Source organism: Carettochelys insculpta, chromosome 9 (assembly GCF_033958435.1).
Source record: "Carettochelys insculpta isolate YL-2023 chromosome 9, ASM3395843v1, whole genome shotgun sequence".
Taxonomy (NCBI): Eukaryota; Metazoa; Chordata; order Testudines; family Carettochelyidae; genus Carettochelys; species Carettochelys insculpta.
Window position 1 is genome coordinate 21,222,609 of NC_134145.1, and position 16,114 is coordinate 21,238,722.

The following is a 16,114-nucleotide window of genomic DNA, read 5'->3' on the forward strand; positions in this document are numbered from 1 at the left end:
TCAGGCACTGGCCTCTGTCAGAAGACAGGATACTGGCTAGTTGGATCTTCGGTCTGACCCAGTATGGCCATTCTTATGTTCTAATCATCGGACAAGCAGCAATGGGCTTAAATTGCAGCAAGGAAGGTTTAGGTGGACATTAGGAAAAATTTCCTTACTCTCCGGGTGATTAAGTATTGAAATACTTTTCCTCGGGTGGTTGTATAAAATCTCCATCACTAGAGATATTAAAAAGCAGGTTGGATAAGTTTCTAACATTATATAAATGGTGCCTGGTCCTGCTGTGAGGGCAGGGAACTGGGCTTGATGACCTCTTGAGGTCCCTTCCAGTTCTAATGAGCTGTGTGTACACGTGCACGCTACTTCGAAGAAGCGGCACTAACTTCGAAATAGCGCCCGTCGCGGCTACACATGTCGGGCGCTATTTCGAAGTTAACTTCAACGTTAGGCGGCGAGACGTCGAAGTCGCTAACCCCATGAGGGGATAGGAATAGCGCCCTACTTCGACGTTCAACGTCGAAGTAGGGACCGTGTAGTCGTTGCGCGTCCCGCAACGTCGAAATTGCCGGGTCCTCCATGGCGGCCATCAGCTGGGGGGGTTGAGAGACGCTCTCTCCAGCCCCTCAGCTCACTGGTGGCCGCATGGAGCGGCCCCTTAAAGGTCCCCTCCCCCTCCCTTCCTGTGCAGGAAGCTGAGGGATCATGCACACGTGGCCAGCCTGCACATACCTCAGACCCCCACCCAGCTGCGATGGCTGCCCGGCAGCCCCCACAGCGGACCCCCCCCCAAGGGGAGCCAGGGCTCACAGCCCAGCCAGAAGGGCAGCCAGGCTGGGAAGCGGCAGCGGGGCCCCTCCTGGACGGAGGCTGAGCTGCGGGACCTGCTGGGGCTCTGGAGCGAGAAGGAGGTGCTCCAGGTAATGGGGAGCAAGAGGCGGAACGCGCATGCGTTCGCTCGGCTGGCCGACGGCCTGGCTGCCCGGGGTCACCCTGCCCGCACTCCTGACCACGTCAGGAGTAAGGTGAAGGAGCTGCAGCAGGGTTACTCCCGGGCCCGGGATGCAGCCAGCCGATCTGGGGCCGCCCCCGTCACTTGCCCCTTTTACAGGGAGCTCAGGGACATCCTGGGCCCCCGGCACACCTCCTCCCCTCCAGCCACCCTTGACACCTTGGCTGACGAGCCCCAGCAGGCCCTGCAGCCGGAGTCCGCCCCGGAGGCAAGCCCCGCACCCTGGGGGCCCCCCCGGAGGCCACCCCCGGGACACCGCGGCAGGAGGAGGAAGAGGAGGAGGAGAGGGGCTCCTCCTCTGCAGAATCCGGGCTGCAGATCCTCCTCCTGCCATCCCGGAGCAGCAGCAGGGCCTCCGCCCCCCGGGGATCTCCGGACCGTGGGAGCGGACCGATAGGTAGGTACCCCCCTCTGGTGGACACCCCTGGGCTTGAGGGGCGGGGGTAAGAGATACATGTCCAGGGCCCCCCACATGCTCACATGGCCATGGCCCCAAGGACACCAGGGCCATGGCCCTCACAGCACTGCATCAGCCCCTGCCCCCCCCCACCCCGCATGACAGTGCCATGCCCCATCCCCGGGCCAGGGGGGGAGCGGAACCTCGAGGGGCCCCCGGGAGGAGGGGGTGGGACACCCCGCAGCAGCAGCAGCATGTGATGGAGTGGGGGGAGTGCAAAAGGGAGACTCAGGCTACATATGAGCAACAAGAGCCGAATAGCTCCCAGGGGCAAAGGAGGATCCTGGGGCTACAGCTGGCAGGTGACACCTCTGCCCTGAACAAAGAGGAGGGAGGAGCCGAGCTGGCTTGGAATTGGGGGGCGAGGGTGAGGGCGGGGGCCACAGGTAGAGGCTAGGGGAAGGGAGAGCTGGAAGGCAGCCAGCCTGAGGAGGGGGAAAGCTGCATCCCAGAAGGGCACCCCTTGGGGTCTTCTCCCTACGACGCGTTGGAAGGACTGTCTCTTCCGACAGCTGGTGCTGTCACTCCTGGGACAAACTGGGCATCTGTGGTCTAAGAAACCTCTCCTGCTGTCAGACCCTGCGGGGTGAAGTGAGAGTCGCTCCCACCAGGGGACGGGGTGCAGGGCAGGGGGACCCCTGAACCCCATCCATCACAGCAGCATCTCCCGGGGACGGGGATGGGGAACCTGCAGCACAGGGCTGGGGGGACAAAGGCCACGGCTCAGGGCCCATACTAACGCCTGTCTCCATTCTTTATTCCCCCATCCTCTCCTGTGTCCCGCACCTGCCCCATCAGAAGGACTGGAAGAGAGCGCCGGCAAAGCCTCAGTCGTCCTGGAGAGCCCTCCGGGACCATCGCTCCAGGCCAGCCCCTTGGCCGAGGACCGACCGGCCCCGCGGCGGGCTAGACGGCGGACCCCGCGCTACCACCCGCTGACGGCGACAGACCCCCAGCTGCTGGCCATCCACCGTCGGCAGCTGGAGGTCGTGGAGCAGCACCTGCAGTTGCAGGAGCGGGCGCTGACCTGGCGCCAGGAGGCATGGGGGGCCTACATGGACACTTTTAACCGCTTGGTGGACTACTTGGCCCCCCATGCCGCGCCGGCCGCCGCATCGCCCGCCCTGCCTGCTCCACCAGCCCCACCACCAGCTGCTCCGCCCGTCGCCGTCCTGTCTGCTGTCGCCCCGCCACCCACCGGCGAGGGCCGGAGCGCCGAGGGACCCCTGGAGCCACCTGAGCCTCGCCGGGCGTCCTACCTTCCAGTCCGGCCCACCCCCACCCAGCCCCGGACAGGGCTGTGACCGCGGCGGGGCTCCCGGCCGCCAACGCCCAGTGCCGGGCTATAGGGGCGAGGAGCCTGGGACGTGGCCCCCCCCTTGTATATAGTTTACAGTTATTATTTGTTGCCCCCCGTTTGCCCCATCCCCCCCATGTAAATAGTTCTCCCCTTTATCCTCCCTGGTTTTCTTTTTATTATTGAGGACACTGGTTTGTTTGTATTGTTTTATTTTTGTACATATTAGTTTTTTCCAACATGTTTGTACATAGTTTGTTTTTGGTTCAAATATTTACAGTTAAAAAAAAAGGTTCTGAAACAAAAAGACGTTTAAGTTCAGCCACCAGTGCGTGCTGTCATTTGTCCAGGAAAAGTGGGAGGGGGGTGCGGTGGGGTGCTCCATGGTGTAGGCATTAGGGCAGGAGTGTGGGGGAGGAAGGGTCGGGCAGTAGGGGGCCTGGGCAGAGTTCACCCCGCGGCCTCTTCATCAAAGTGGGCCCGCAGGGCCTCCTGGACCTGGGTCCCCTCGGGGTCCACCTGCCGACTGGGGGCAGCAGGTGGCTGGACGTCTGCCCTGCCGGCCTCCGCAGCCCAGCCCTGGAAAAAGGTCTCCCCCTTGCTCTCCACCAAATTGTGCAGGGCGCAGCAGGCACCCACAATCAGGGGGATGTTGTTGGGGCCCGCATCCAGGCAGGTCAGGAGACATCTCCAGCGTCCCTTCAGGCGGCCAAATGAGCGCTCCACCACCTGGCGCGCACAGTTCAGGCACTCGTTGAAGCGCTCCTGGCTAGCGGAGAGATGGCCTGCGTAGGGGTGCATGAGCCACGGCCGGAGGGGGTACGCCGCATCTGCGATGACGCAGAAGGGCATGGTGGTGTCCCCCAGAGGGATCTCCCGCTGGGGGATGTAGGTCCCCACCTCCAGCCGGCGGCACAGGCCCGAGTTCCGGAAAACCCGGGCGTCGTGGGTGCTGCCAGGCCAGCCCACATAAATGTCCTGGAAACGTCCCCGGCTGTCCACCAAGGCCTGGAGGACGACAGAATGGTAGCCCTTTCGATTCATGTAGCGTCCTCCACTGTGATGTGGGGCGCAGATGGGGATGTGAGTCCCATCCAGAGCCCCGAAGCAGTTGGGGAAGCCCAGGGTGGCAAAGGCCGCGATGGTGGCATCTGGGTCCCCCAGCCTCACGAGCCTGTGCAGGAGCATGGCGTTGATGGCACGCACAGCCTGCAGAGAAAGCACATGGGACAGCACCAATGAGGGGTGAGCAGGGTGTGCGTGGCCCTGCCCTGCCCTGCCCTCCTCTGCCCTGGCCTCCCCTCCCCTCCTCCTCCCCTGCCCTGCCCTCCTCTGCACAGGCCCCCCTTCCCTGCCCTGCCCTCCCCCCGTGGGTTCTCTTACCTCCATGAGGACAGCCCCGATGGTGGCCTTGCCGACACCAAACTGCTGCCCCACGGATAGGTAGCTGTCGAGAGTGGCCAGCTTCCAGACAGCGATGCCGACCCGTTTCTGCACTGTGAGGGCACGCCGCATGGCGGTGTCCTGGTGCCTGAGTGCGGGGGTGAGCCACTGGCACAGCTCCAGAAATGTCTGCCGGCTCATCCTGAAGTTCCTGAGCCAGCGGTCGTCGTCCCACTCCCCAAGCACCAGCCGCTCCCACCAGTCGGTGCTGGTGGGGTAGCTCCACAGCCGCCGGCGTGTGAGGCGGGGCGGGGGGGGGTGGGGTGCTGCAGGGTTAGGGGTTGAGCCCTGCTGCCCTGGGGGCATCTCCTCCTCCGGTGTACGAAGGAGGTGCTCAGCTGCCTCCCGCATGGCACAGAGTAGGGCAAGCCCTGCTTCTGCTGGGAGGGCTGGGTGGACCTCTGGCTGCTGCTGCTGCTGCTGCTGGTCCATGACTGCGGCGCCCGGCGTCTGTGTGCCTATGGCTCCTCAGACCGCGTGCTGTGCAGGCTGAGTGTGTCTGGGAGGGGCCCTTTAAGGGAGCGGCTAGCTGTTGCCCCGGAAGCGCTAGTCCGCCCTGTGACTCTGTCTGCAGCTGTGCCTGGCACCCCTATTTCGATGTGTGCTACTTTGGCGTGTAGACGTTCCCTTGCTGCGCCTATTTTGATGTTGGGCTGCGCAACGTCAAAGTTGAACATCGACGTTACCGGCCCTGGAGGATGTGTAGACGCTATTCATCGAAATAGCCTATTTCGATGTCTCTACTTCGAAATTAGCTACTTCGATGTAGCGTGCACGTGTAGACGTAGCCATAGTCTGTGATTCTATGATTCTCAAGTCTTTCAGAGTCAAGGCTTCCAAAAACAACACCTTCTCAGCCTGTAAGCATAGCCAATATTCTTTGTTCCAGGATGCATGCCCTTACATTTGGCCATATTGAAAAAACACACTGTTTGCTTGGGCCCACCTCACAAAGCAATCCAGCTCACTCTCTATGACCTATCCTCTTCATTATTTACCATTCATCCCAAACACTGTCATTCACAAAACTGGCTTTTGAAATGATTACCTCATTGCTGTTACTTGAGCTACAGCTGGGTACACACACTGACTTTTTAGCAAAATGCATATTTAATGTAAGTATTTTATTAGTATCAATATTATATAGATATAAGATACGTTTAACATGTATACATGCAGCGGCTCACCTCATGATGTATTCGCTGGTAAACTTTTTGCTCGTTGTCTAAAACTACAAAAGATTCAGAGGGTGCTGCATCACCATTGAAAATGAAGCTTAAATCCCCTCGTTGGCACTTCATGTCAGTAAAGTCTATTAGAGTTGTGTCAAGCCTGTGGAAATATACTCACAGTAAAGCACTTTACAAAAGGAGTTTTCTAGAAGTGCTCAAATACACAAAAGAGTTCAAATAGTATCCAATAGCCATGCTTTTTCCCTCCATACTGATACAGTGAAGTCTAAAATTTTCATTGTTTTAATTGTTGCAAATTTCACTTACAAAAATAGGAAATAAACCACTATTTTTTGCTTACACAGTAAAATCCTTGTGTAGTAAAGTTATTTGTATAAATGCAAACTGGAACTAACGCATAGGAAAACATATAGGGATTCACTTACATGAATGGAGAGAAAAATATACAGAACTCAGTGAAACTTAATCCCATGTTACAAATACAGTTCTAGGGACCTTTATGTTACTTTCATGACTCTATGGCTGGGTCTACTTTACCACCTCCCCTCGAAGGAAGGATGGTAATGAGGCTGTTCAGAGTTTACTAATGAAGTGTTACCGAGCATTGGCAGCACTTCATTAGGCAAATTACCCCCCCACAGCAGCTCCAAAGTTTTAAACTTGGAAGTACCGGCGCGCGTCTAGCCACGGTGCTCCCGCTGGTACTTGGAAGTGCCGGGGCATCTTCGAAGTCCCCTTAAGTAAGGAAGCAAGTAAGGGGACCTCAAAGATGCCCCAGCACTTCCAAGTACCAGCGGGAGCGCCGCAGCTAGACGCGCGCCGGTACTTCCAAGTTTAAAACTTTGGAGTTGCCGCGGGGGGGGGGGGGGGGGGGGGGGGAGGAGAAAATTTGCCTAAGGAAGTGCTGCCGATGCACAGCAGCACTTCATTAGTAAACTCCGAACAGCCTCATTACCATCCTTCCTTCGAGGGAAGGTGGTAATGTAGACACAGCCCATGTGGCTGAGGATTTCTGAAGAAGAGTTGCACTGATTTCAGCAAAGTTGCAAGGGGTGGATATCAGGATACGGCCCAAATTGAGAAAAGGACCAGCAGCACGAGTTAACTATGCACTGCCCTAATTTTAATCAGATTTAGCTAGTGTTTCCAGCCTTTTAATTTTTTTTTAAATATTAGCAGCACAGGTGTATGGACTACTTCTAAAAACCCCCCAAATTACAGTTGAGTGGATCATGACGTCTTCCCATAATAGAATTCCTGTGAATTGCCTCCAAAACACAGTATTTTTGCAGACAGCTAAGCAACCAGATCTGTTTAGTCTAGCAGTCATTAGTTCTTAGTTTTAATTATGCCACGTATTCTTTTTAAATAAAAAATAAAATAAAACAACATATAGAATATTTTTATCTATATTCACTCTTGATCCCCATTACCACTAATCAAAGGAGCATGTGCACAGAGAAGAGATTCAGATTGATCTCAGGGTGCGTCTACACTTGCATTCCTCTTTCGAAAGCGCTATGTAAAGGAGATAAGTAATGCAAATGAGGCATCAATTGCATATGTCACCTCTTTTGCATATTCTAATTTCAAAAGAGCTTCTTCGAAAGAAGAAAGCCAGCGTAGACACCACTCTTTTGAAAGTAAACCCATATTTGAAAGAATCCTTCTCCCCTTTATTTAATGGGAAGAAGGATTCTTTTGAAGAGGGGGTTTACTTTTCAAAGAGCGGCATCTACACCGGCTTTCTTCTTTCAAAAGGAACTCTTCTGAAATTAGAATGTGCAAATGAGGTGTCAAATATGCCATTTATGCCTCATTTGCATACCTTTTTCAAAAGTAGAATACAAGTGTTGACGCACCCTCAGGTTACATCTACACTAGCCAAAAACTTTGAAATTGCCAAGCAAATGGCCATTTTGAGGTTTACTAATGAAGCACTGAAATACATATTCAGTGCCTCATTAGCATGCGGGCTGCTGAAGCATTTCAAAATTGATGCGGCTCACTGCCGCACGGCTCGTCCAGACGGGGCTCCTTTTCGAAAAGGCCCCTGCTACTTCGAAGTCCCCTTATTCCTATGAGCAGACAGGAATAAGGGGACTTCGAACTAGCCAGGGTCCTTTTGAAAAGGAGCCCTGCCTGGATGAGCCGCATCAATTTCAAAGTGCTGCGGCAGCCCGCATGCTAATGAGGCACTGAATATGTATTCCAGCGCTTCATTAGTAAACTTCCAAATGGCCATTTGCATGGCCATTTCAAAGTTTTTGGTTAGTGTAGACACGGCCTCAGTGAGATCTGACCTAAAAAGTCAGAACATATTTCTATGTTAAAAGCTTTAAAGAGAGCAGTAGTTTTTGTGGAATAAATCCTCTGCATAATTTGTTCTTCTGATTTTGTTGACTTTGGAGATTTAAAGGAAGAGACATTTGAATCCAACAAAGAATATTACATCTAATTAAATAGCTGAGTGGGGAAAACTGCAGAAAACAAAACAATATACGGCTCTTGCCTCACAAGATGTGAGCATTCATTCTCTGACATTATAGTAACATTTGCTACTGCAGTATTAAAAAGCCGCCATGCCTCAGAACAAAAGAGCTGCTATAATTCAAATACAGTAAAATTCCTTTAGTCCAGCCTCTGACAGTCTGGAAATCCTGATGGTCTGGCATCAGGCAAAAATAGTTCCACTTAACAGATAATCTGGCAAAATTTGATGATCGGACATACAGTAGTCCCCCAGGAGACATGAGGGTTGCTTCCACTCAACCCTTGTGTACTCTGAAATTTGAGTAAATTGGGGGGCTTGGGTGGTGGGTTGGGGCTGTGGCAGGAGGGGATGGGGAAGCAGTGGCCACAGGAGCTCCAGGCCCTGAGCCCTGGGAAAGCAGCAGCCGTGGGCACTCCCACCCCTACCCCCAAGGGCCTAAATACAGGATAATTCGTCTCTTTTAAAAAAAATGAGTATGGACACCTTTCTGGCATCCCCCATACAGGACCGTCCCGCCCAATATGGAATGGCTGGTCACCCTATGAAGCTGGAGGAGCACAGAGGTGGTGAAGCTGCAGAAGTGCTGGGTGGTGATTTCAGTAATCCAGAAAATTTGGTAATCCAGTACCTGCCTGGTCCCAGACGTGCCAGATTAAAGGATTTTTACTGTAATGTTTAAAAATATAATTAATTGACTGACATGACTTTGTTACACGGCAGGTGCAACTCAAGTATTTGTTTCTGTAACTGACTCAGTACGAAACTAAACCAATATTTATTCTTCAGCCATATGAATTCACGTTATAGTTATTACTATTGATTTAAACTTCAGTAGTTACATTTGTAGCGAAGAGCATCATCTGATCTTACATCTAAGAAAACTAACATATACCAAGAACAAAAGTTACATTCCAATGAACAAGATCAGAAAACACCTTTTACCAAGATTTTAAAAACATATTAGAAGCTTTTGGAATTGAATCAGATAAGAGGTTACATTTGGCAACAAAGAATCTAAAAGGCAATAAATGATGATGTATTTGCCTATCTACTGCACTTTTTGTCCGAAAGGATTTTGCCACTGAAGTGTTCTTTGATGCTTTGTCCCATGAAACTGGATGGGCATGTTATAATACACTTCACTGACAACCTGCAAAATGCTGTTATACAACGTCTCCCTATTTAGATTTTCCTTAAATACGTTTCTTTCCTTACTTTTATCCCATTACTCCTAATTATGCCCAAGATAGAGTTACATTAAGTACATTTATCAATAGCCCACAGTTGTTTACATTAAAGTAATTCTAAATGCTTGTTTGATTCACTTCCATAAAGACCCGTGAAACCCAAGCATTACATAAACAAAACAATTTTTAATTTAAACAGAACTACGTTTTTCTAACTCACTCATAATACAGTTCCCAATTATTTGGAAGGCAGTTCCATTCTCCAGAGCTTTTGTTTTTAAAAGGAACAATTGGTAACTTAAACTCACCTTCACTCTTCACAAAAAAAAAAAAAATCATGCAAACATAACACTGTTTCAGAAAGCTAAGGCTGGAGCCAATTGTGGCCTTCAAACCAGAACCAGAAGTGATATTTCAGTTGTACTCTTAGAACATTTAGCTCTAACTTAACTAGTTTAAATCACTAAAAACCAGTGCTTACCTGATATTTATACCTTGCTTGTATATTTTACATGCATCAGAAGGCAGAATTCGGGATAATAAAGGCACTACATGTAAAAATAGAAATATAATTAAGTATATATACATAAGTATAATTATACTGAAGAAATATAAGTATGTTGCACAACAGACCCTATCTCAGTAATACACATTTTATTTAAAACACTGCAAATTTCACTCATCTTCAAGCACTACTGTACTTTAAAACTATAGTACCATATCCATTAGTTACATATTGATTGAAACCATACCTAAATACAGAAAATTTAGTGTTGCAATCAATGAAAAATGAACAAATGCCATGTAGTTAAATTGATTGCCTTCAGCTTCCCACAATAGCTTAAAATATTCTCAAGCCAGCTGAACCATATACAATTTTCCAACCATTTACCTACTAGCTGCTCATATTTTAGTCATGACCTCAGCATTTCTTTTACTGCTATTATACTGGTTAAAAAAGCTTAGTTGCAGTTTGACTGTACTGAAGTCACTGAAATAGAATAGTGTAATATATCTAAAACCTCAAATGAATACTAAACCAGCAGTGAAACTGGGCACCAAGATACTATTAGAATATTAATATGTGCAAAGACAAATACAACACAGCTGACTGCATTTTATAAAGCACCACTCATTTTACAGAAGTAAAACAATGATTTTAAATTGCCCCAAAATGCTGATTGGCATTACAAAGGCATACAATCAATGGAGAAGAGCAATAATTGCTCTAAAATGCACTCGTCCAGGGAGTCTTATTCTTCTTAAACTTGATTTATAATAATGGGTTGATCCCTCTATTTAACGGAATGGAATAGTCAAGGGAAAGAGATTGAAGGATGCACTTTTCTCAAGGCTGAGCTGCTCACCATTGTGGGAGGCTGGTGGTGGAATCATAGTGCAATTCTGACTATACTTGGGGATCCTGCTTTCCTAGGCAAAAGCTGACTGATATATCAAAGCACTGTCAATCAAGGATCAACATCACCACTCTAGGAAGACCTGGTCCCGCCCCCCAAATGTCCCCTTCTAATATTGCACGCCTTAATTTACTTTCTAGCACTCCAAGTTGGTGCTAGATGCAGATCTAACTACATAAATTTTCCAGAGTTGAGTAGATGGTTTATATTTCCATGCAACTGGCTTTGAAATTCTGCAGACAGTGTCTAAAAGAATGGGGTATTGTTGGGGTTTAGGTTTTTTCCTCTTTCAACAGTGCTGGTGTTTAACTATAAAGGCAGATACTATAGCTTCCATTTATTTGCATTTATTAGTACACAGATACAGGTAGCATAATTCTTACCCCAACTTTGAAAATCCCAGTGAAGTTCTAGATAGAAGTCACCTAACTGAAAAAAATACAAGTATATCATTAATGCATACACCATTAGCAATACCGACAGTTTAACATTTCCAGGAAGACATGCAAAACAAAAGCCATCTTGGAAAAGCCAGGAAAAAATGAAAATAGGTATAACTGTATTTAAGAAAATAGACTTCATTACTTTGATTCCATCTTAAAAACAATGAAAATAACATACCGGCTAGAGAAAAATTAATGTGACAGATTTACTAACAGTGGCTAAAGAGCCGATCAGTAGCTTTTATTTGCAATCATCCAAGCCTTTCTTGGACTTTGAACTGGACACAAGCAGTTGGTAGTAATATCCAATATGAAAAATTCAGGCTGTATCAACTACTTTAATTGAGCACTTCAGTTAGGAAGTGCTACTTGTTCCATAATTTGAGAAATATAGTCACCAACAGGGTCTGGTGCAAACATTCATATTCACAATTTCTAAACTGGGCTTTCTGCAATATTCTGCCCTAGAATATTTGCAAAAAAATGAAACCAAAAGAGATATGAGAAATGTACTTTTTAAGCAATTTTAGAATAAATTGAGGCATTCATTCATTTCTGATCTCAACTTGGAGATTGGAAAATGGTCTTGTGTCCATGTGAAAGAAGAGCACCACAACTACTTTACCGAGTCTACTCATGGCCAAAACTGGTCAACCTTTCAGGGAATGGATTTCTATTCTAAAGGTGGAGAAAGTAAGCAGAGATTCTTTATTGAATCAATTAATGATTCATAAAATTTAAGGTCCAGAAAGTCCCATTCATAAAAGCTTAATTCACATAAAATTGTACTGCAGTGATCTTACAACAGTGAGCACTGCCACATGGCAGGAGGGAAAAAACAAGCAGCTGACTCCTATTAGCTGACCTCTCAGAGCCTGCTTCTACACTCTCACTCTCCCGTCAGAGGTGCCATGGTAATGAGGCAGTTTGAAGCAGGCTAAACGAGGCACTAATGCGCATATTCAATGCCTCACTAGCATAACAGCAGCCATGCGACTTTCGAAGTGCAGACTTCAAATTACAGATTGATAGTGAAGATGGGGGTGTGATGGAGTGGGGGGGGGTGCATGTGAGAGTCAGGCTGGATGTGAGAGGCAAGCAGATCAGCTCCCAGTGGCTAAGGATGACCCTGGGGCAACAACTGGCAGGTAACACCTCTGCCCTGAACAAAGAGGAGGGAGGAGCCGAGCTGGGTTTTTGAATCGGGGGCGGCAGTTAGAGGCTAGGGGAAGAGAGAGCTGGAAGGCAGCCAGCCTGAGAAGGGGGAAAGCTACACCCCAGAGGGGCACCCCTCGGGGTCTTCTCCCCAGGATGGGTTGGAAGGACTGTCTCTGACTGCTGTACTGTCCCTTCTGTGAGAAACTGGGCATCTGTTGCCTAATAAACCTCCTGTTGTACCTGCTGAGTGAGAGTCACTCCTGCCAGCGGACAGGGTGCAGTGCAGAGGGACCCCTGAACCCCATCACAGGGGGAAGCTTCGAAATAAGTGCTCCACTTCAACATTCCCTTACTCCCACAGAACTAGATAAGAGTAAGGGAATGTTGAAGTGGGGCACTTATTTCGAAGCTGCCACCATCTTCACTGTCAATCTGCAATTTGAAGCCTGCACTCTGAAATTCCCGCAACTGCCATTATGCTAATGAGGCACTGAATATGCACGTTAGCACCTCGTTAGCCTGCTTCAAACTGCCCCACTACCATGGCACCCCAATGGGAGAGTGAACGTGGAGAAGCAGCCAGAGGCAGCTGGGAGTGGGAGGAGTCTAGAGCCTATAAAAACTAGATCCAGCTTATTCCACAGAAGAAGGTGGTGAGGAAGCAGCCAAGAAGACTGGGAGGCTGAAGAACTGCCAGTTGGAAGAGAAAGGGAACCAGCTCCAGAAAGAGGCATATATGTATGCAGCTTGGAGAAAATTGGGTAGATGGGTAATTCCTCCTTATATAAACTGTGCCTCTCGTAACAATTTCTAACTGCAGAGGAGGATCCATGTCCCCCAAAGCCTTATTGGCACTCTTTTTGGCAGTTTCCATACAGCACCTAGCACTAACTGGGCATAGAGCTCGAGTGCTCTTCTCTCCAGAGACAGATGCTCCAAAACACGAAGCTATGAAACTGAACCAATAAGAGAGCAGGGACACACTATTTCACAGCATGCACAACCCCATCTCCCATTCAGGATGCACGTACTCTTCTGACCCATTTGCCATCACAGCAATTGCTTAGATAGGAAAGTATTAGAAAGCATTCACTATATCTTAATACGAAGCTGCTATGGAACATTTGGAAATAATCAACACGTGACTAGCCAGAGTGATAATGAACAACAGTTTGGGAACCAGTGCACTAGTGGCACAGTCAAAAACAATGAAAATATAATACACTGACAGTATGGCTAAAGCTACACTGTAGCCATAACTTAAAATAACTTACGTAAATTGCATAAGACATTTCATATTACCTTATTTCAAACTCTGTGCTATCCAAATCACACCAAAGTTTGAAATAAGGGGCTATTTCAAGGTTTTCTTTAGCCCTCTCATGAAAAGGGGTAGTGGACACGGAATATTGTGCTCAAAATAGCGCTCCTATTTTGAGCAAGGCATTTAACCCTGGAGCTGCTATACTGGGAGACGTCTGTATCCTGACATAGCAATATGAGTCTAGACATAGCCTGTGAGAATAACTTGTGTGCGTGAAATTTCACATTCCAAGGATTCATTATGACTCTGAATATGTCAAATTAATTCCTGCAAGTAACTTTAGAAAAATCAAATACTTAATTTTAAAGTACAACTTGAGAATTTAGCACATTTAGTTTAACTAAAGAATATCTGAAAATTCAACAGAGAGTGATTACTTGACCACAGTACTTTTTGCTCTAGGAATATACGGCCTCCACAGGTCCCCACGATCATCTGCCCCACCATAGGGTGGCCATGATCTCTTTAAAGACATAGAAAACATACTTTCCCAAAGGGCTGTCTGAAAGGGGCTCCACTGCAGAGTGGCAGGATACACGATCTTTCTGTTTCGGTATGAAGATCATAAAGGAATAACTCATTTATCAACAATTGCACTGAGCTTACCTCTTTCAGGGCTTTTAATAACCGAGGTCGCTTTTCTTCAACGCTTTCCCTGGACTGCTGCTTCAGCTTTCTTAGGAGTGCTGTAACTAAACAGAAGGATACTGTAAATCAAATATTTTGATCAGATTGTGAACTTGTCAGGGTAGGGACTCATTTTGCAGATCTTAGCAAATACTGCAAGATGTAAGGATGTGTCTTTCATCAGACATTTAAAATATGTAATTATATAGAACTATAGGTGAATTACCACAGCAAGAAAGCCTCAGTATTATTATTATTTTGCAAAGTAATTAGCATATGTAAATTCATGGCAACATTTCTTGCTGCATCCAACTTGAGCTTGCACATTATTGGACATCCGACTGTGGAAGACATTAAAATTTACTGAAGAATCCCTGAAGAACAGAGGAATGCCTTGTGTTTTAAATGCTGGCAATATTTACAGGGCAAACAGGAAAACTCCAAACAATGAAGTTCTTAACTGCCATTCACTAATAGGTGGCAGTGGGCTAACTTTGAAACCTTACTGATTCACTTGCGACAAGAATGGGTAAGTAATTCATTCAACACAGCTTGTGACTGAGCCCCTCCGTTCAGCAGCGAACCAAGGACAAAAGCAATATCTCACTTCCCATATGTAACCTGCACACAAACTCCTGATTAATCACAACTAGAAACTTCAATTGACATTTAACACATAACTGGTTGATAAGTTTTCAGAGGCATTAAGCTGCCCCAATGGTCTACACTGAACAATAGCAAATTACAAATGAATCACGATGTTACCTTGATTTATGATTTCGCTCTTCGAAAAAGTCTGTTTGTTGTTTTCACATTCACTGAAAAACAATGTCTTAAACATACTTAATTTCAGTCTTCGCTTTACTACACTGGTTAGAAAGGTTACTCACCGTAGTAACGGTGGTTCTTCGAGATGTGTCCCCGTGGGTGCTCCACATTAGGTGTCGGGCTTGCCCGGCACTGCAGATCGGATCTTCCAAGCAGTTACTGCCGGACCGCGCATGCGCCAGTGCGCGCCACTCCCTTGCGCGCTCCTGGCCACGTGCGCTATCCGGTCCCCGCCAGTTCCTTGACCAACCACCTCGGATACTCCTGCAAAACACTAAACAGAGATCCGAAGCGGGGAGGATGGGCGGGTAGTGGAGCACCCACGGGGACACATCTCGAAGAACCACCGTTACTACGGTGAGTAACCTACCTTTCTTCTTCGAGTGTCCCCGTGGGTGCTCCACATTAGGTGACTACCCAGCAGTAACCCAAGATAGGAGGTGGGTAATCGGATTATGTGCAGCTTGTCCCCGAGAGGACCGCTGTCGAGAGACGGGTATCCTCTTGGAATACCCTGTGAAGGGCGTAATGTTTGGCGAAGGTGTCATAGGATGACCAGGTCGCCGCTCTGCAAATGTCTTTTAGCGCAACGCCCTTGAAAAAGACTGTTGATGTTGCCACCGCCCTAGTGGAATGAGCCCTGGGCGTGGCCAGTAAAGGAGTCTTTTTGAGTTCGTAGCACATTTTTATGCAGGATACGATGTGCTGCGAGATTCTCTGCGAAGAGAGACCTTCTCCTTTCGATTTGGGAGCGATAGAGACTAGGAGTCTATCCATTTTCCGGAAGGACTTGGTCCTGTCTATATAGAAGGCTAGCGCCCTCCTCACGTCCAGGAGGTGTAGGCGCGCCTCTTTGTTAGAGTTATGAGGCTTTGGATAAAACGAGGGTAAAACGATAGGTTCGTTAATATGAAACTCAGAAGAAACTTTAGGAACAAAGGGTGGATGCAGCCGTATGGTTACCGCCTCCTTGGAAAAAACAGTGCAGGGTGGCGTTGCCATAACTGCCGCAAGCTCGCTCACCCTGCGAGCTGACGTGATTGCGAGAAGAAGGGTCGTCTTTATCGTAAGGAGGCGGAGGGAAACCGTGTCCGAAGGCTTGAACGGTGGTCCCGTTAGCGCATTAAGCACCAGGTCCAAGTTCCACAAAGGTGGAAGCGGTTTCCGAGGGGGGTATAGGTTTACCAACCCTTTGAGGAACTTGGTAACCATGGGATGGGCGAACACCGTGTGCCC

The 16,114-nt window shown here is 48.3% G+C and overlaps 1 protein-coding gene across 2 annotated transcripts in view; it reads right to left on the bottom strand.

Annotated features, from left to right (window-relative positions):
* Positions 1-16,114, bottom strand: part of ANKRD13C (ankyrin repeat domain 13C) — a 77,591-nt gene that overhangs the window by 23,041 nt on the left and 38,436 nt on the right. The window contains exons 4-8 of one of the 2 annotated variants that reach the window (XM_075003511.1): positions 14,030-14,115; positions 10,882-10,927; positions 9,562-9,628; positions 5,394-5,538; positions 3,035-3,972 (exon numbers count right to left, since the gene is read on the bottom strand). In XM_075003511.1, coding sequence (XP_074859612.1) covers positions 3,214-3,972; positions 5,394-5,538; positions 9,562-9,628; positions 10,882-10,927; positions 14,030-14,115 — 1,103 coding nt within the window. In that variant the 3' untranslated portion in view covers positions 3,035-3,213. Of the gene's footprint in view, positions 1-3,034; positions 3,973-5,393; positions 5,539-9,561; positions 9,629-10,881; positions 10,928-14,029; positions 14,116-16,114 lie in introns of those variants that run through there. The other variant, XM_075003512.1, reaches the window with a different exon arrangement.